This window comes from Gymnodraco acuticeps, unplaced genomic scaffold, assembly GCF_902827175.1.
Source record: "Gymnodraco acuticeps unplaced genomic scaffold, fGymAcu1.1, whole genome shotgun sequence".
NCBI lineage: Eukaryota > Metazoa > Chordata > Actinopteri > Perciformes > Bathydraconidae > Gymnodraco > Gymnodraco acuticeps.
Window position 1 is genome coordinate 13,605 of NW_022990695.1, and position 18,896 is coordinate 32,500.

The following is an 18,896-nucleotide window of genomic DNA, read 5'->3' on the forward strand; positions in this document are numbered from 1 at the left end:
CAGCATTTTCAATAACACTTCCTCAAGAGCGAAATCCAACGTCTGGAGGCTTCTGGTTCCTAGATGGAGAAAATAACCAACATCCCACGCTTTTTGAGACAAATATGCAACTGCATGTGTTAATAATTGCACGTTTTCACTGCTCATATAGGCTATGCGGGTTCGGGTCGGGTTGCGGATCTTGTGCCGACGGGTCGGGTCGGGTTGCGGAACTAATTGGCAATATGTGCGGGTAGCGGGGCGGGTCCGGTATTGCATGTCGCGGGTGCGGGGCGGGAGCGGGTCTTGAAAATCAGACCCGTGCAGGACTCTGGTATCTCGTACGCACGGGTTAGTATCTCGTACGCACGGGTACGCACGGGTTAGTATCTGGTACGGACGCGTTAGTATCTCGTACGCACGCGTTAGTATCTCGTACGCACGGGTTAACCCGTTATCCTGACTATCAGAATATTTTTTGAATTATTTTTTGTGTATTTTATTAAAAAAAGGTTTGATGACGAAAATAATATTTATTTACATTTTTTGTAAAATGTTCAGATATTTTTCTCACATTTCTTGGATAATATTTAGACACAACAATAATATTTGTTATCAGTATTCCCTGTTTTTTGTTTTGTTTATTTTTAAATTAGATAATGAGACAAAAAGTCAGATTATTGTGAAAAGTCTGATTTTTCCAACATAAAAAGTATTTATGTTTTTGATTCAAAATAAGAATTTGCAATTCATTTTTTGTAATTCCAAATTATTTATCAATGTTTTCATTTTTATGATTAATAAATATCTTCTTTTAATTTTATAACATTTCTGATCGAATTTCCTTTTTCTCCTGAAATATTTTAATATTAAAACGTTTTTCTGAATATTCACTAATATTTTCCTGGTGTCTCTTTTTTTGTTTGTTTACTTGGATATAATAATAAACACATTGAAATAGGTCATCTTCAGAACATTCCCTTTACATTTATTTTAACAAATTCAAGTTTGTTTACTGATTTGACCATAGTTCATTTCCTTGAATCAGATAGTGTGTCGTCATATAACGTGAAATAACGTGTGTGTGTGTGTGGGTGTGTGTGTGTGTGAGTGTGTGTGTGTGTGTGTGAGTGTGTGTGTGAGTGTGTGTGTGTGTGTGTGTGTGTGTGTGTGTGAGTGTGTTGTGTGTGTGTGTTTGTGTGAGTGTGTGTGTGTGTGTGTGTGGTGTGTGTGTGTGTGTGTGTGTGTGTGTGTGTTTGTGTGTGCAGGTGCAGCCGGTACAGCAGGTTGAGCATGTCAGACACACCTGAGGGTGGAGTCGGCCTGAAACTCACCTGCAGAGACCATCACACACTGATTGACATACACATACACACACACTCAGAGCGGCAGGATGGCGACGAAGTGGATCGCAGAGAAAATGGGTGAGTGAGAGGATCATTGTGTGTGTGTGTGTGTGTGTGTGTGTGTGTGTGTGTGTGTGTGTGTGTGTGTGTGTGTGTGTGTGTGTGTGTGTGTGTGTGTGTGTGATTTGAATGCTGCGTCAGGAGGAGAGAGAGTTAGTTTCAAAATGAGAAACGCTTAAAAAAATCTGGAAATACACATTTTTAAAATGTTTACATTTTAAAATCTGGACAATCTGTGTCTCTGTGTAGTCTGTGTCTCTGTGTAGTCTGTGTCTCTGTGTAGTCTGTGTCTCTATGTAGTCTGTGTCTCTATGTAGTCTGTGTCTCTATGTAGTCTGTGTCTCTGTGTAGTCTGGGTCTCTATGTATCTCTGTAGTCTGTGTCTCCTATGTAGTCTGTGTCTCTGTTGTCTGTGTCTCTATGTAGTCTGGGTGTCTCTATGTAGTCTGTGTCTCTATGTAGTCTGTGTCTCTATGTAGGCTTGGTCTCTATGTAGTCTGTGTCTCTCGTGTAGTCTGTGTCTCGGTGTAGTCTGTGTCTCTATGTAGTCCTGTGGTCTCTGTGTAGTCTGTGTCTCTATGTAGTCTGTGTCTCTGTTAGTCGTGTTCTCTATGTAGTCTGTGTCTCTATGTAGTCTGTGTCTCTATGTAGTCTGTGTCTCTATGTAGTCTGTGTCTCTATGTAGTCTGTGTCTCTGTGTAGTCTGTGTCTCTATGTAGTCTGTGTCTCTATGTAGTCTGTGTCTCTATGTAGTCTGTGTCTCTATGTAGTCTGTGTCTCTATGTAGTCTGTGTCTCTATGTAGTCTGTGTCTCTATGGTAGTCTGTGTCTCTATGTAGTCTCTATGTAGTCTCTATGTAGTCTCTATGTAGTCTCTATGTAGTCTCTGTCCTCTATGTAGTCTGTGTCTCTATGGTAGTCTGTGTCTCTAGGTAGTCTGTGTCTCTGTGTAGTCTGTGTCTCTATGTAGTCTGTGTCTCTATGTAGTCTCTATGTGTCTCTATGTAGTCTGTGTCTCTATGTAGTCTCTATGTAGTCTCTTTGTGTCTCTATGTAGTCTCTATGTAGTCTGTGTCTCTATGTAGTCTCTATGTGTCTCTATGGTAGTCTCTATGTAGTCTGTGTCTCTGTGTAGTCTGTGTCTCTATGTAGTCTGTGTCTCTATGTAGTCTGTGTCTCTATGTAGTCTGTGTCTCTTTGTAGTCTGTGTCTCTATGTAGTCTGTGTCTCTATGTAGTCTGGTGTCTCTATGTAGTCTGTGTCCTCTATGTAGTCTGTGTCTCTGTGTAGTCTGTGTCCTCTGTGTAGTCTGTGTCTCTATGTAGTCTGTGTCTCTGTGTAGTCTGTTGTCTCTATTAGTCCTGTGTCTCTATTAGTCTGTGTTCTCTATGTAGTCTGTGTCTCTTGTAGTCTGTGTCCTCTATGTAGTCTGTGTCTCTATGTAGTCTGTGTCTCTATGTAGTCTGTGTCTTCTGTGTAGTCTGTGTCTCTGTGTAGTCTGTGTCTCATGTAGTCTGGTTCTCTATGTAGTCTGTGTCTCTATGTAGTCTGTGTCTCTATGTAGTCTGTGTCTCTATGTAGTCTGTGTCTCTTTGTAGTCTGTGTCTCTATGTAGTCTGTGTCTCTATGTAGTCTGTGTCTCTATGTAGTCTGTGTCTCTATGTAGTCTGTGTCTCTGTGTAGTCTGTGTCTCTGTGTAGTCTGTGTCTCTGTGTAGTCTGTGTCTCTGTGTAGTCTGTGTCTCTGTGTAGTCTGTGTCTCTGTGTAGTCTGTGTCTCTGTGTAGTCTGTGTGTCTATGTAGTCTGTGTCTCTATGTAGTCTGTGTCTCTATGTAGTCTGTGTCTCTATGTAGTCTGTGTCTCTGTGTAGTCTGTGTCTCTGTGTAGTCTGTGTCTCTATGTAGTCTGTGTCTCTATGTAGTCTGTGTCTCTATGTAGTCTGTGTCTCTGTGTAGTCTGTGTCTCTGTGTAGTCTGTGTCTCTGTGTAGTCTGTGTCTCTATGTAGTCTGTGTCTCTGTGTAGTCTGTGTCTCTATGTAGTCTGTGTCTCTGTGTAGTCTGTGTCTCTGTGTAGTCTGTGTCTCTATGTAGTCTGTGTCTCTATGTAGTCTGTGTCTCTTTGTAGTCTGTGTCTCTATGTAGTCTGTGTCTCTATGTAGTCTGTGTCTCTATGTAGTCTGTGTCTCTATGTAGTCTGTGTCTCTATGTAGTCTGTGTCTCTATGTAGTCTGTGTCTCTGTGTAGTCTGTGTCTCTATGTAGTCTGTGTCTCTGTGTAGTCTGTGTCTCTATGTAGTCTGTGTCTCTATGTAGTCTGTGTCTCTATGTAGTCTGTGTCTCTATGTAGTCTGTGTCTCTATGTAGTCTGTGTCTCTGTGTAGTCTGTGTCTCTATGTAGTCTGTGTCTCTATGTAGTCTGTGTCTCTATGTAGTCTGTGTCTCTGTGTAGTCTGTGTCTCTGTGTAGTCTGTGTCTCTATGTAGTCTGTGTCTCTATGTAGTCTGTGTCTCTATGTAGTCTGTGGTCTCTGTGTTAGTCTGTGTCTCTGTGTAGTCTGTGTCTCTGTGTAGTCTGTGTCTCTATGTAGTCTGTGTCTCTATGTAGTCTGTGTCTCTATGTAGTCTGTGTCTCTATGTAGTCTGTGTCTATGTAGTCTGTGTCTCTATGTAGTCTGTGTCTCTATGTAGTCTGTGTCTCTATAGTCTGTGTCTCTATGTAGTCTGTGTCTCTATGTAGTCTGTGTCTCTATGTAGTCTGTGTCTCTGTGTCTCTGTGTCTCTATGTAGTCTGTGTCTCTGTGTAGTCTGTGTCTCTATGTAGTCTGTGTCTCTATGTAGTCTGTGTCTCTGTGTAGTCTGTGTCTCTATGTAGTCTGTGTCTCTATGTAGTCTGTGTCTCTGTGTAGTCTGTTCTCTATGTAGTCTGTGTCTCTATGTAGTCTGTTCTCTGTGTAGTCTGTGTCCTTGTGTAGTCTGTGTCTCTATGTAGTCTCTATGTGTCTCTATGTAGTATGTGTCTCTATGTAGTCTCTATGTAGTCTCTATGTAGTCTCTATGTAGTCTGTGTCTCTATGTAGTCTGTGTCTCTGTGTCTCTGTGTCTCTATGTAGTCTGTGTCTCTATGTAGTCTGTGTCTCTGTGTAGTCTGTGTCTCTGTGTAGTCTGTGTCTCTGTGTAGTCTGTGTCTCTGTGTAGTCTGTGTCTCTGTGTAGTCTGTGTCTCTGTGTAGTCTGTGTCTCTATGTAGTCTGTGTCTCTATGTAGTCTGTGTCTCTGTGTAGTCTGTGTCTCTATGTAGTCTGTGTCTCTATGTAGTCTGTGTCTCTATGTAGTCTGTGTCTCTATGTAGTCTGTGTCTCTATGTAGTCTCTATGTAGTCTGTGTCTCTGTGTAGTCTGTGTCTCTATGTAGTCTGTGTCTCTGTGTCTCTGTGTCTCTGTGTAGTCTGTGTCTCTATGTAGTCTGTGTCTCTATGTAGTCTGTGTCTCTATGTAGTCTGTGTCTCTATGTAGTCTGTGTCTCTGTGTAGTCTGTGTCTCTGTGTATCTTTCTCTAGTAGTCTGTGTCTCTGTGTAGTCTGTGTCTCTCTGTAGTCTGTTCTCTGTGTAGTCTGGTGTCTCTGTGTAGTCTGTGTCTCTATGTAGTCTGTGTCTCTGTGTAGTCTGTGTCTCTATGTAGTCTGTGTCTCTGTGTTTCTGTGTCTCTATGTAGTCTGTGTCTCTGTGTAGTCTGTGTCTCTGTGTAGTCTGTGTCTCTATGTAGTCTGTGTCTCTATGTAGTCTGTGTCTCTATGTAGTCTGTGTCTCTATGTAGTCTGTGTCTCTGTGTAGTCTGTGTCTCTATGTAGTCTGTGTCTCTGTGTAGTCTGTGTCTCTATGTAGTCTGTGTCTCTGTGTAGTCTGTGTCTCTATGTAGTCTGTGTCTCTATGTAGTCTGTGTCTCTGTGTAGTCTGTGTCTCTGTGTAGTCTGTGTCTCTATGTAGTCTGTGTCTCTATGTAGTCTGTGTCTCTGTGTAGTCTGTGTCTCTATGTAGTCTGTGTCTCTCTGTAGTCTGTGTCTCTGTGTAGTCTGTGTCTCTATGTAGTCTGTGTCTCTATGTAGTCGTGTCTCTATGTAGTCTGTGTCTCTATGTAGTCTGTGTCTCTGTGTAGTCTGTGTCTCTGTGTAGTCTGTGTCTCTGTAGTCTTATTGTAGTCTGTGTCTCTGTGTAGTCTGTGTCTCTGTGTAGTCTGGTGTCTCTATGTAGTCTGTGTCTCTATGTAGTCTGTTGTCTCTATGTAGTCTGTGTCTCTTATGTAGTCTGTGTCTCTATGTAGTCTCTATGTAGTCTGTGTCTCTATGTAGTCTGTGTCTCTATGTAGTCTGTGTCTCTGTGTAGTCTGTGTCTCTATGTAGTCTGTGTCTCTATGTAGTCTGTGTCTCTGTGTAGTCTGTGTCTCTGTGTAGTCTGGTCTCTATGTAGTCTGTGTCTCTATGTAGTCTGTGCCTCTATGTAGTCTGTGTCTCTATGTAGTCTGTGTCTCTATGTAGTCTGTGTCTCTATGTAGTCTGTGTCTATATGTAGTCTGTGTCTCTCTGTAGTCTTATTGTAGTCTCTGTCTCTCTGTAGTCTTATTGTAGTCTCTGTCTCTCTGTAGTCTGTGTCTCTCTGTAGTCTGTGTCTCTGTGTAGTCGTGTCTCTGTGTAGTCGTGTCTCTGTGTAGTCGTGTCTATGTGTAGTCGTGTCTCTGTGTAGTTGTGTCTCTGTGTAGTCGTGTCTCTGTGTAGTCGTGTCTCTGTGTAGTCGTGTCTCTGTGTAGTCGTGTCTCTGTGTAGTCGTGTCTCTGTGTAGTCGTGTCTCTGTGTAGTCGTGTCTCTATGTATCTGTGTCTCTATGTAGTCTGTGTCTCTATGTAGTCTGTGTCTCTATGTAGTCTGTGCTCTATGTAGTCTGTTATGTAAGTAGTCTGTCGGTGTATCGTAGTATGTGTGGTTCTTTCTGTAGTCTGTGTTTCTATAGTCTGTGTTTCTATAGTCTGTGTTTCTGTAGTCTGTGTTTCTATAGTCTGTGTTTCTGTAGTCTGTGTTTCTGTAGTCTGTGTTTCTGTAGTCTGTGTTTCTGTAGTCTGTGTTTCTATGTAGTCTGTGTTTCTGTAGTCTGTGTTTCTATGTAGTCTGTGTCTCTATGTAGTCTGTGTCTCTGTGTAGTCTGTGTCTCTGTGTAGTCTGTGTCTCTATGTAGTCTGTGTCTCTGTGTAGTCTGTGTCTCTGTGTAGTCTGTGTCTCTGTGTAGTCTGTGTCTCTGTGTAGTCTGTGTCTCTGTGTAGTCTGTGTCTCTGTTAGTCTGTGTCTCTGTGTAGTCTGTGTCTCTATGTAGTCTGTGTCTCTATGTAGTCTGTGTCTCTGTGTAGTCTGTGTGTCTCTGTGTAGTCTGTGTCTCTGTGTAGTCTGTGTCTCTGTGTAGTCGTGTCTCTGTGTAGTCGTGTCCTCTGTGTAGTCTGTGTCTCTGTGTAGTCGTGTCTCTGTGTAGTCTGTGTCTCTATGTATCTGTGTCTCTATGTAGTCTTGTCTCTTTGTAGTCTGTGTCTCTATGTAGTCTTAGTCTCTATGTAGTCTGTGTCTCTATGTAGTCTGTGTCTCTATGTAGTCTGTGTCTCTATGTAGTCTTTCTCTATGTAGTCTGTGTCTCTATGTAGTCTGTGTCTCTATGTAGTCGTGTCTCTATGTAGTCTGTGTCTCTATGTAGTCTGTGTCTCTATGTAGTCTGGTGTCCTGTGTAGTCTGTGTCTCTATGTAGTCTGTGTCTCTATGTAGTCTGTGTCTCTGTGTAGTCTGTGTCTCTATGTATCTGTGTCCTCTATGTAGTCTGTGTCTCTATGTAGTCTGGTGTCTCTATGTAGTCTGTGTCTCTATGTAGTCTGTGTCTCTGTGTAGTCTGTGTCTCTATGTAGTCTGTGTCTCTTTGTAGTCTGTGTCTCTGTGTAGTCTGTGTCTCTGTGTAGTCTGTGTCTCTTTGTAGTCTGTGTCTCTGTGTAGTCTGTGTCTCTATGTAGTCTGTGTCTCTATGTAGTCTGTGTCTCTATGTAGTCTGTGTCTCTGTGTAGTCTGTGTCTCTATTAGTCTGTGTCTCTATGTAGTCTGTGTCTCTATGTAGTCTGTGTCTCTGTGTAGTCTGTGTCTCTGTGTAGTCTGTGTCTCTGTGTAGTCTGTGTCTCTATGTAGTCTGTGTCTCTATGTAGTCTGTGTCTCTATGTAGTCTGTGTCTCTGTGTGTCTGTGTCTCTATGTAGTCTGTGTCTCTATGTAGTCTGTGTCTCTATGTAGTCTGTGTCTCTGTGTAGTCTGTGTCTCTGTGTAGTCTGTGTCTCTATGTAGTCTGTGTCTCTATGTAGTCTGTGTCTCTATGTAGTCTGTGTCTCTATGTAGTCTGTGTCTCTATGTAGTCTGTGTCTCTATGTAGTCTGTGTCTCTGTGTAGTCTGTGTCTCTGTGTAGTCTGTGTCTCTGTGTAGTCTGTGTCTCTATGTAGTCTGTGTCTCTATGTAGTCTCTATGTTGTCTCTATGTAGTCTGTGTCTCTATGTAGTCTGTGTCTCTATGTAGTCTGTGTCTCTGTGTAGTCTGTGTCTCTGTGTAGTCTGTGTCTCTATGTAGTCTGTGTCTCTGTGTAGTCTGTGTCTCTGTGTATCCTGTGTCCTCTGTTAGTCTGTGTCTCTGTGTAGTCTGTGTCTCTGTGTAGTCTGTGTCTCTATGTAGTCTGTGTCTCTATGTAGTCTGTGTCTCTGTGTAGTCTGTGTCTCTATGTAGTCTGTGTCTCTATGTAGTCTGTGTCTCTGTGTAGTCTGTGTCTCTGTGTAGTCTGTGTCTCTATGTAGTCTGTGTCTCTGTGTAGTCTGTGTCTCTTTGTAGTCTGTGTCTCTGTGTAGTCTCTGTGTCTCTGTGTAGTCTGTGTCTCTATGTAGTCTGTGTCTCTATGTAGTCTGTGTCTCTGTGTAGTCTGTGTCTCTATGTAGTCTGTGTCTCTGTGTAGTCTGTGTCTCTGTGTAGTCTGTGTCTCTGTGTAGTCTGTGTCTCTATGTAGTCTGTGTCTCTATGTAGTCTGTGTCTCTGTGTAGTCTGTGTCTCTATGTAGTCTGTGTCTCTGTGTAGTCTGTGTCTCTGTGTAGTCTGTGTCTCTATGTAGTCTGTGTCTCTGTGTAGTCTGTGTCTCTATGTAGTCTGTGTCTCTATGTAGTCTGTGTCTCTGTGTAGTCTGTGTCTCTATGTAGTCTGTGTCTCTGTGTCTCTGTGTCTCTATGTAGTCTGTGTCTCTCATGTAGTCTGTCTCTGTGTAGTCTGTGTCTCTGTGTAGTCTGTGTCTCTAATGTAGTCTGTGTCTCTGTGTAGTCTGTTCTCTATGTAGTCTGTGTTTCTATAGTCTGTGTTTCTGTAGTCTGTGTTTCTATAGTCTGTGTTTCTGTAGTCTGTGTTTCTGTAGTCTGTGTTTCTGTAGTCTGTGTTTCTATAGTCTGTGTTTCTATAGTCTGTGTTTCTGTAGTCTGTGTTTCTATAGTCTGTGTTTCTGTGTAGTCTGTGTTTCTGTAGTCTGTGTTTCTGTGTAGTCTGTGTTTCTCTATGTAGTCTGTGTTTCTGTGTAGTCTGTGTCTCTGTGTAGTCTGTGTCTCTAGTCTGGTCTCTATGTAGTCTGTGTCTCTGTGTAGTCTGTTCTCTATGTAGTCTGTGTCTCTATGTAGTCTCTATGTAGTCTCTATGTGTCTCTATGTAGTCTCTATGTGTCTCTATGTAGTCTCTATGTGTCTCTATGTAGTCTGTGTCTCTGTGTAGTCTCTATGTGTCTCTATGTAGTCTGTGTCTCTATGTAGTCTGTGTCTCTATGTAGTCTGTGTCTCTGTGTAGTCTGTGTCTCTGTGTAGTCTGTGTCTCTGTGTAGTCTGTGTCTCTGTGTAGTCTGTGTCTCTGTGTAGTCTGTCTCTGTGTAGTCTGTGGTCTCTGTGTAGTCTGTGTCTCTGTGTAGTCTGTGTCTCTGTGTAGTCTGTGTCTCTGTGTAGTCTGTGTCTCTGTGTAGTCTGTGTCTCTATGTAGTCTGTGTCTCTATGTAGTCTGTGTCTCTGTGTAGTCTGTGTCTCTGTGTAGTCTGTGTCTCTATGTAGTCTGTGTCTCTGTGTCTCTGTGTCTCTATGTAGTCTGTGTCTCTATGTAGTCTGTGTCTCTGTGTAGTCTGTGTCTCTGTGTAGTCTGTGTCCTATGTAGTCGTGTGTCTCTATGTAGTTCTATGTGTCCTCTATGTAGTCTCTATGTGTCTCTATGTAGTCTCTATGTGTCTCTATGTAGTCTCTTTGTGTCTCTATGTAGTCTGTGTCTCTATGTAGTCCTGTGTCTCTATGTAGTCTGTGTCTCTATGTAGTCTGTGTCTCTGTGTAGTCTGTGTCTCTATGTAGTCTGTGTCCTCTATGTAGTCGTGTCTCTGCTGTTAGTCTGTGTCTCTGTGTAGTCTGTGTCTCTATGTAGTCTGTGTCTCTATGTAGTCTGTGTCTCTATGTAGTCGTGTCTCTATGTAGTCTGTGGCTCTGTGTAGTCTGTGTCCTCTGTGTAGTCTGTGTCTCTATGTAGTCTGTGTCTCTGTGTAGTCTGTGTCTCTATGTAGTCTGTGTCTCTATGTAGTCTGTGTCTCTATGTAGTCTGTGTCTCTAGTAGTCTGTGTCCTCTTTGTAGTCTGTGTCCTTGTAGTCCTGTGTCTCTGTGTAGTCTGTGTCTCTATGTAGTCTGTGTCTCTATGTAGTCTGTGTCTCTATGTAGTCTGTGTCTCTGTGTCTCTGTGTCTCTGTGTAGTCTGTGTCTCTATGTAGTCTGTGTCTCTATGTAGTCTGTGTCTCTATGTAGTCTGTGTCTCTGTGTTCTGTGTCTCTATGTAGTCTGTGTCTCTATGTAGTCTGTGTCTCTGTGTAGTCTGTGTCTCTGTGTAGTCTGTGTCTCTATGTAGTCTGTGTCTCTATGTAGTCTGTGTCCTCTATGTAGTCTGGTGTCTCTGTGTAGTCTGTGTCTCTGTGTAGTCTGTGTCTCTATGTAGTCTGTGTCTCTATGTAGTCTGTGTCTCTGTGTAGTCTGTGTCTCTGTGTAGTCTGTGGTCTCTGGTAGTCTGTGTCTCTGTGTAGTCTGTGTCTCATGTAGTCGTGTCTCTATGTAGTTCTGTGTCCTGTGTAGTCTGTGTCTCTGTGTAGTCTGTGTCTCTATGTAGTCTGTGTCTCTTTGTAGTCTGTGTCTCTGTGTAGTCTGTGTCTCTGTGTAGTCTGTGTCTCTATGTAGTCTGTGTCTCTTTGTAGTCTGTGTCTCTGTGTAGTCTGTGTCTCTATGTAGTCTGTGTCTCTATGTAGTCTGTGTCTCTATGTAGTCTGTGTCTCTGTGTAGTCTGTGTCTCTATGTAGTCTGTGTCTCTGTGTAGTCTGTGTCTCTATGTAGTCTGTGTCTCTGTGTAGTCTGTGTCTCTGTGTAGTCTGTGTCTCTGTGTAGTCTGTGTCTCTATGTAGTCTGTGTCTCTATGTAGTCTGTGTCTCTGTTGTGTAGTCTGTGTCTCTATGTAGTCTGTGTCTCTATGTAGTCTGTGTCTCTATGTAGTCTGTGTCTCTATGTAGTCTGTGTCTCTATGTAGTCTGTGTCTCTATGTAGTCTGTGTCTTAGTAGTCTGTGTCTCTGTGTAGTCTGTGTCTCTGTGTAGTCTGTGTCTCTATGTAGTCTGTGTCTCTGTGTAGTCTGTGTCTCTGTGTAGTCTGTGTCTCTATGTAGTCTGTGTCTCTGTGTAGTCTGTGTCTCTGTGTAGTCTGTGTCTCTGTGTAGTCTGTGTCTCTGTGTAGTCTGCTGCTTCTATGTAGTTGGTCTCTATGTAGTCTGGTGCTCTATGTAGTCTGTGTCTCTGTAGTCTTATTGTAGTCTGTGTCTCTCTGTAGTCTTATTGTAGTCTATGTCTCTCTGTAGTCTTATTGTAGTCTGTGTCTCTCTGTAGTCTTATTGTAGTCTGTGTCTCTCTGTAGTCTGTGTCTCTGTGTAGTCTGTGTCTCTATGTAGTCTGTGTCTCTATGTAGTCTGTGTCTCTATGTAGTCTGTGTCTCTATGTAGTCTGTGTCTCTATGTAGTCTGTGTCTCTGTGTAGTCTGTGTCTCTATGTAGTCTGTGTCTCTGTGTAGTCTGTGTCTCTATGTAGTCTGTGTCTCTGTGTAGTCTGTGTCTCTATGTAGTCTGTGTCTCTGTGTAGTCTGTGTCTCTGTGTAGTCTGTGTCTCTGTGTAGTCTGTGTCTCTATGTAGTCTGTGTCTCTATGTAGTCTGTGTCTCTATGTAGTCTGTGTCTCTGTGTAGTCTGTGTCTCTATGTAGTCTGTGTCTCTATGTAGTCTGTGTCTCTATGTAGTCTGTGTCTCTATGTGTCTCTGTGTCTCTATGTAGTCTGTGTCTCTATGTAGTCTGTGTCTCTATGTAGTCTGTGTCTCTGTGTAGTCTGTGTCTCTATGTAGTCTGTGTCTCTATGTAGTCTGTGTCTCTATGTAGTCTCTATGTAGTCTGTGTCTCTATGTAGTCTGTGTCCTCTATGTAGTCTGTGTCTCTATGTAGTCTGTGTCTCTAGTAGTGTTCCTGGGTCTTTATGTAGTCTGTGTCTCTATGTAGTCCTGTGTCTCTATGTAGTCTGGTGTCTCTAGTGTAGTCCTGTGTCTCTGTGTAGTCTGTGTCTCTTATTGTAGTCTGTGTCTCTCTGTAGTCTGTGTCTCTAGTGGTAGTATGTGTCTCGGTATTCTGTAGTCCTCTGTTTGTGCTCTATGTAGTCTGTGTCTCTAGTGGTAGTCTTGTCTCTTGTAGTCGTTCTCTGTTGTAGTCTGTGTCCTATGGTAGTCTTTGTCCTCATGAGTTGTCCTCTATGTAGTCTGTGTCTCTGATGTAGTCTGTGTCTCTATGTAGTCTGTGTCCTCTGTGTAGTCTGTGTCCTCTATGTAGTCTGTGTCTCTGCTGTAGTCTGTGTCTCTATGTAGTCTGTGTCCTCTATGTAGTCTGTGTCTCTATGTAGTCTGTGTCCTCTGTGTAGTCTGTGTCTCTATGTAGTCGGTCTCTGTGTAGTCTGTGTCTCTATGTAGTCTGTGTCTCTATGTAGTCTGTGTCTCTATGTAGTCTGTGTCTCTATGTAGTCTGTGTCTCTGTGTCTCTGTGTCTCTATGTAGTCTGTGTCTCTTTGTAGTCTGAGTCTCTCAACACAGTTATTTCTTATGTTACGAGTGTTCTGTTTAAATATGCTAACGAGGCTAATGCTAGCTGTTATTGAGTAGAAATACGCAGACACAAAACAGACAGAGATAAATAAACTCTTCAATGTGGATTTGGACGATGTATTTAAACTAGTCTGAACATGTGTTATCTGTCTCACTTTACATCTCCCTGTCTGCTGGCCATTTCAACCAGAACAAAGAAAGAAGACGTTTCTCTGGTGGAGACTGGACTTAGCCGCTACGAGCTAACGGCTAACGGCTAACGTTAGCTCAGCTTGTTACTCTCATAACTTCAGACCCAGACGTCCCATCACTGAAACCCTTCATCAGTTACAATATAGAGATAAAAAGCACCAGGGTGTAAAAAGTGTTCGGTGAAAATGTGGATTAAAGCTGGATAAAAAGTCTGTTTATGACAAGATGCCACCATGGCTTTGTATTAAACCCAAGAAAACTAACAAAAGTTACCAACATTTTAAAAAACTGGGTTCATTTCCAGTTTGGCTGTAAATACATCCTCTGCAAGATGTTGCGTAACATTAGCACACCACGTTAGCTTATAAGTACACGTTAGCATCAGTACACCGTTAGCAAGCTAAACACGGCTGATTCGATCTTAGTTGTTCTCCTCTTGTTGCTCCCTACACTTTGTGGGTTTTAAAGAAGGGTAGTTTTGCCATCACTCATATTGACCAACCCAGCCTCACGGCATTTCGTGTTATAGTGACCAGAGTTGCGTGTAACGCGTTACTGTAATAATATTACTTTTGTCGGTGACGGAGTAGTGTAACGCGCTACTTTTATAATTCAGTAATCACACTACAGTTACTAACATTGCCCCGACACGCGTTACTTCGTTACTAAAATCAGTCATAATCAAACCTCAACAAACACCTGCAACAGATGCTAAGGTGAAGCTAACGCACAGCTATTTGTTGTTTGTTTACATCACAGTCTGTTCTTCTTCTCTGTTTTCTGGTTGTTGCCTGTTTTGAATGACGAATACACACTACCGCCGCCTGCTGGTAAGGAGAGTTATTGCCACTCACGCATGCGCAGTTCGTACGTGCTCGGCTGAAGTCTTTGCGGTGTCTGGCTCCAGTGCAACACATGGCCAACACGCAGGAGAACACGCCGACGCAACAGCGTGAGCAGAGATAGACTAATATACAGATATCAGGAGACAGAGGACAGCCACGGTCAGATAGGAGAACACTCAGGATCTGGATCAGTCTGATGCGACAATGGAAACTGAAATAAAGAGAACATTTGAAACTTTAGCAGTCTGCGTGATCTGCCTGCAGGGAGGGGCGGGCCGGCCCTGCGTGTAAAGTAACAAGTAAAGTAACGAGTTACTTTATGTAGAGAGTAACGAAGTAGTGTAATATATTACTTTTTTAAAAGTAATATGTAATATATTACTTTTTTTTAGTAACGACCCCATCTCTGATAGTGACGACATGTAATCTATTGATTCGTGTTCACCAACACGATTCCCCCTTGTTTTCGTGTCACACAGAACGATTTATTGGTAGTGTGTTTCGTGCCTGCAGCACGTCTTTTTGTCCGGTCGGGTCTTGGAAGAGCGGAAGCTGTGGTTCATAAAACATGTTCTTACTCAATATCAAGCCACGATTATTGCTTTTATTTTAAATGGTATAATGTCGGACTCTTTTTGCCGTCTGTGAGGAAAATAAATGTCTCAGAGCCTCAGAATACTGACATCTGTATTTTTTGAATCTTTTTTTCCTTCTAATGTGTTATTATTTGCTGCAGGCACGAAACACACTACCAATAGAAATACATTGCTTTAAAAATCGTTCTGTGTGACACGATGAAAAGGGGAAATCGTGTTGGTGAACACGAATCAATAGATTTCATTTTGTGACTATAACACGAAATGCCGTGAGACTGGGTTGCATAAACGTATTGTCCCGTTAGCATCATAGCTAAGCCGACTAGCGCGTCTACTGACCGTTAGCAAGCTAGCTATCTTCCCTCAATAAAAACGTGTGATCTGTGGAGCTACAGCAGATCCTACGTGTGTTCAGATTAAAGTCATGTTTTGTCCTGCTGTGTCTCACTTTCAATTAGTGTTGTCACGATACCAACATTTTGGTTTCGATACCGATACCAAGTCAAGAATTGCGATTCCGATTCTTTTTCGATACTTTTCTTAAAAAAAGGAAAACAGTCTTAAATGTAATTATTGTGCTTTATTTCACAGCATAACCATAACACACATTTTTAAACAATGAGAACAATAAACAAAATAAATGACAATAATTCGTATTAAATAAAATCATCTCAAACAACTTTTTTGTTTTATAAAATATAAACAGCTCTGGATTCCGGTCGGCGGGTGCTTAGCCAAGTTTGATGTGTTGGCTCCCTTGGTTTGCAGGGATCTAAAACATGTCTCACAGACAGGCCTCGTGGTTTCCGTGGCTTGCCCTCACTGTCAGAGATATAGCTCAAATACTTCCAAATTTCGCTTCTGCCGTCTTTTTTGTCAACAAGCCGAGGCGCAGCGGCAGTTGCACTCCCACTTGCAGCCATGCTTCTCGTTTTCTCACATGCTCTGGCAGCTAGCGCGTGGCCGCGTGCATGAGAGAGGGGAGGGACTTAGAGCGTGCTTGAGAGGGGAGGGACTTAGAGCGTGCTTGAGAGGGAGGGACTGCAGGCACGGCTGCAGTGCAGGGAGTGGAAGCAGAGCGCTGAACACACACGGCTCTTATAGTAAAACGGCGCTTTCTCACCGGAGTACTTTTCCCCATCATTCTTAAAGTACCGATACTAATGAAACGGAGGAATCGTACCGTTTTTAACGGCAGGGTATCGCGGTACCTTTCAAGTATCGGTACACCGTGCAACACTACTTTCAATGTCCCTGTTTGCTGACGATATGGCCGTCTGTCCTGCAGGAGACATGGTGGAGGACGCCGTGAAGAAAGCGCTCGGTAAAGACGACAAGGACGAGGACAAAGAGGACAAGGAGGGAGGATTCTTCTCCAAGATCTTCGACAGAGACGACGACGAGGAGAAGAGGAGGAAGCTGCGAGAGAGGGAGAGGGAGAAGGAGAAGGAGGACGATGAAGGATTCTTCTCAAAGATCTTCCACCGTGGCGATGATGACGATGATGACGAAGGCCGCGAGAAGAAATCTGGGTTCTCCGGGCTGTTCTCTGAGCTGGAAGGACCTCCGGGAGGAACCGGAGAACAGGGCGGAGGAACGAGCGTGGGGATCAACGACGGAGGTACGCTTCACTGATGATCAATTACATATAACAGCTATGAGACTAAAGCAGGGCGGTCGAGGCCCTCATGTCATGTGACCCGCGAGAGCCTGCAGAGAATATGATGTACAACACAATTCAACACCAAGGTGTTCTCATCAGATGCTCAGCAGCTTCAGTGTAGAAATGGAATGACATTCTTCTGACCTGAGCTCCTCCAACAAAGCAACATATCATAAAATACAACAATACAAAGAAAAAGTAGTGCAAGAAGTTTATAGATGAGAGTAACACATGCATCACTTCCGGGCGAAAATTACGGCCCCGCCCACTTTTGGGGGAAAACAAAGCTGTCGTTTGAATGGCGGTCAAAACAAACGCTGAAGTTTTTTGCCAATCCGATCAGAAATGTTAGAAAACCGTGGATTTTCAAAGAGCCCGATGACGACGGCCAGTCAGGCAAACAATTACATGAAATCATTAGAAATTGACGATCGGCTCGATATATGGTTAAATTAAAATCAGTAGGCGAGGCTGTAATTTCGCCGGCTGTTACTCTCATGAGAGAGGCGGAAAATAATAGTTGTTGTGTCGTTTATTGCACCCCAAACATTAAAACATATTTTCGCCCAGAAGTGACGTAGATGTAACGGCCCGTCCACACAGCGGCGTGCGTTGAAGCTTGCCGGCGGGCGTGTCTGAAACTCGACCAACAACCAATCACATGAATCTCCCGCCCCTGACACACAAGCAGCGGTTTGATTGGCTAGAGCTTGTACTGGCATATGATTCGATTGGCTGACGCTTCTGCCGAGGCTTCAAAAGTTGAACATTGCTCAACTTTTGCCGCGTCGCTTCCCACAATGCAGTTCTACGAAAAGTGACGTCACCCCATTCAAAGTGAATGGTGAAGCTTTCAACGCACGCCGCTGTGTGGACGGGCCGTTACTCTCATCTACGGACATCGATCGCCTACTGCTATATTTAACCATATATCGAACCCGATCGTGGATTTCAAATGATGTAATGTAATTGTTTGCCTGACTGGCCATCGGGCTCTTTGAAGATCCAAACATCCACGGTTTCTTACATGTCTGATTGGATTGGCAAAAACTTCAGAGTTTGTATTGACCGCCGTTACATTACCGCCGACAGCTTTGTTTTCCCCTAAAAGTGTTGTTTTCCAGTCAATTTTCAATAATGCATTAGTAGTAATATAATTATATAATAAATAAAGGTCAAATTTTTTTTAATTTTTAAAATGAGTAAGTCTCATTTATTCATGTATTATTTTAATGATTAATAAATATTTTGTAATATTACAAGATATTTTCAAACTTTTTCTGATTTATTTTTTACTTTTCTGATTATTAATTAGATATTAAAACTTTTTCAGAAAATGCACTAATATTTTCCTTCTTTATGTTTTACTGTGAAAATAAAACATAAAATATAGGCCACCATTTTACACTTTTAATACATTAAATAGTTGATTAATAAAGTCATTGTCAAGATTAATGTGAAATATGACTTTTTTGTGTGTTGTTCTTCAGACTTGCTGAGCGACCTGATGGAAGTGGCCGAGGAAACGTCTAAAGGGAACTGATCCTGAGGAAAATAATATATATATTTAATGTTTCGTCCCGCGTGTAACGTCTTTAAATATATGTTTGTGAAAAGAGGATTTGTTCATGGAGATCAAAACTCTTGAGTCTAATTTAGGACGTGGTTAGCGCAGCTTAGAAAGAATGTTAAACCTCATGTGTTCATTTTCACAGTCACAGAAATGTAAAAGAAAGTGTGTTTTAGTTATTCTGGTTTAGCACAAGCAGCACGTCTGAGGTTTGAGGGAAGAAACTGACATTTGAGGAAAAAAAGCAAACATTTGGGAAACAATTTAGAATAAATTCGGGATTTGGGGGAAAAAGTCAGAATTCTAAGAAAAAAGTCAGAACTTTGAGAAAAAAGTCAGAACTTTGAGATATCAAATATATCTCTGAGTGGAGTTGAAGCCCTTCATAACTGAAATGAAAGAGTTTTATATATTTCTAAATAAAATGACTTTATCAAATGAAAAGCAGCCTCTTATTGTAGTTAGAAGAACTGTTACAGCCGCTGCCTTCCTGGGACTGTTAACTGTGCTGCGCAGTTCTCCTGATGCAATTGGCCGTCCCGCCCTCGCAACGTCCGAAACGGTGATTGGAGTGACGTCATCCAATTCCCGCCCGCTTCCGGAACGTCATCCGGGAGGAGTACAAAGGACGGGGACGAAGATCATTCTGGAGGCTCTGGTTGAGACCTGAGACTCTAGTCTCTTGTTGTACTTACTCACTGTGCTCGTTAACACCGTGAATCACCTGTTTAGTATACTGCTTAGCAGTGTGTACTTAGTGTTGTGTGGTTAGTATACTGCTTAGCAGTGTGTACTTAGTGTTGTGTGATTAGTGAAGTATGTTAGCTTAGACTCAGGTTAGCATAGCGCTAGTGATGGCAAAATGAAGCGTCGAACCACTTGGACAATTGTGTGGGAAATAGGTTCATTTCTCGAAGCTTCAGTTACAGCGACCTCTCCTGGCGAAGTGCAAGGCTGCAGTGGGTTTAACGTATCTTTGCCTTGAAACATATTTGACACACACACACACACACACACACACACACACACACACACACACACACACACACACACAAAGACTGAATATCATGTTCTATTTGCAATTAAAGATTGATAATTGTGTGTATTGGGTTATTGAGAAGAGACTAGAGAGTGCTGGACATGTTTTTGCGAGGAGACGGCCTTTTATCAGTTATTAAAGTATTAAAGTTGAAAGGCAATGATTACAAGTACATCCATCCCGGGCTTTGAACCAGCTGCGCGGAGGACATCGCCGCATCCGGGCCGCCGGCTCGACCCGCTGGGCTATCTATCCCTTCATCTACTGAACTGTTTTTATATTACTGATAATTGTCTTTTTGTTCACAACTTCTCCACATTTCAAAGTGTTTCCCAGAACGACCCATCTTACTTCCTGGCTTGCTCTATAATGATACTACAATTCAA

General features: G+C 42.6%; 1 protein-coding gene across 2 annotated transcripts; it reads left to right on the top strand.

Annotated features, from left to right (window-relative positions):
* Positions 1-1,321: 1,321 nt before the first annotated feature.
* On the top strand, positions 1,322-17,915 carry LOC117555675 (nucleoplasmin-like protein ANO39). 2 transcript variants are annotated; one of them, XM_034230623.1, is made up of 3 exons: positions 1,322-1,403; positions 15,527-15,859; positions 17,392-17,915. In XM_034230623.1, the coding sequence occupies exons 1-3, from the start codon at positions 1,373-1,375 to the stop codon at positions 17,442-17,444; spliced, it is 417 nt and encodes a 138-aa protein (XP_034086514.1). In that variant the 5' UTR covers positions 1,322-1,372; the 3' UTR covers positions 17,445-17,915. The 2 variants fall into 2 exon arrangements, with proteins under 2 accessions (XP_034086514.1, XP_034086513.1); XM_034230622.1 differs by lacking the exon at positions 1,322-1,403 and adding an exon at positions 13,676-13,749.
* The last annotated feature ends 981 nt before the right edge of the window (positions 17,916-18,896 follow it).

What these genes read in the sequence shown, in the direction of transcription:
- LOC117555675 (XM_034230622.1), top strand. Translation starts at nt 13,713, where the DNA reads ATGGCCAACACGCAGGAGAACACGCCGACGCAACAGC. An exon ending in GAACACGCCGACGCAACAGC is followed by an intron (nt 13,750 to 15,526) that starts GTGAGCAGAGAT and finishes TCTGTCCTGCAG; the next exon opens with GAGACATGGTGGAGGACGCC. An exon ending in CGTGGGGATCAACGACGGAG is followed by an intron (nt 15,860 to 17,391) that starts GTACGCTTCACT and finishes GTTGTTCTTCAG; the next exon opens with ACTTGCTGAGCGACCTGATG.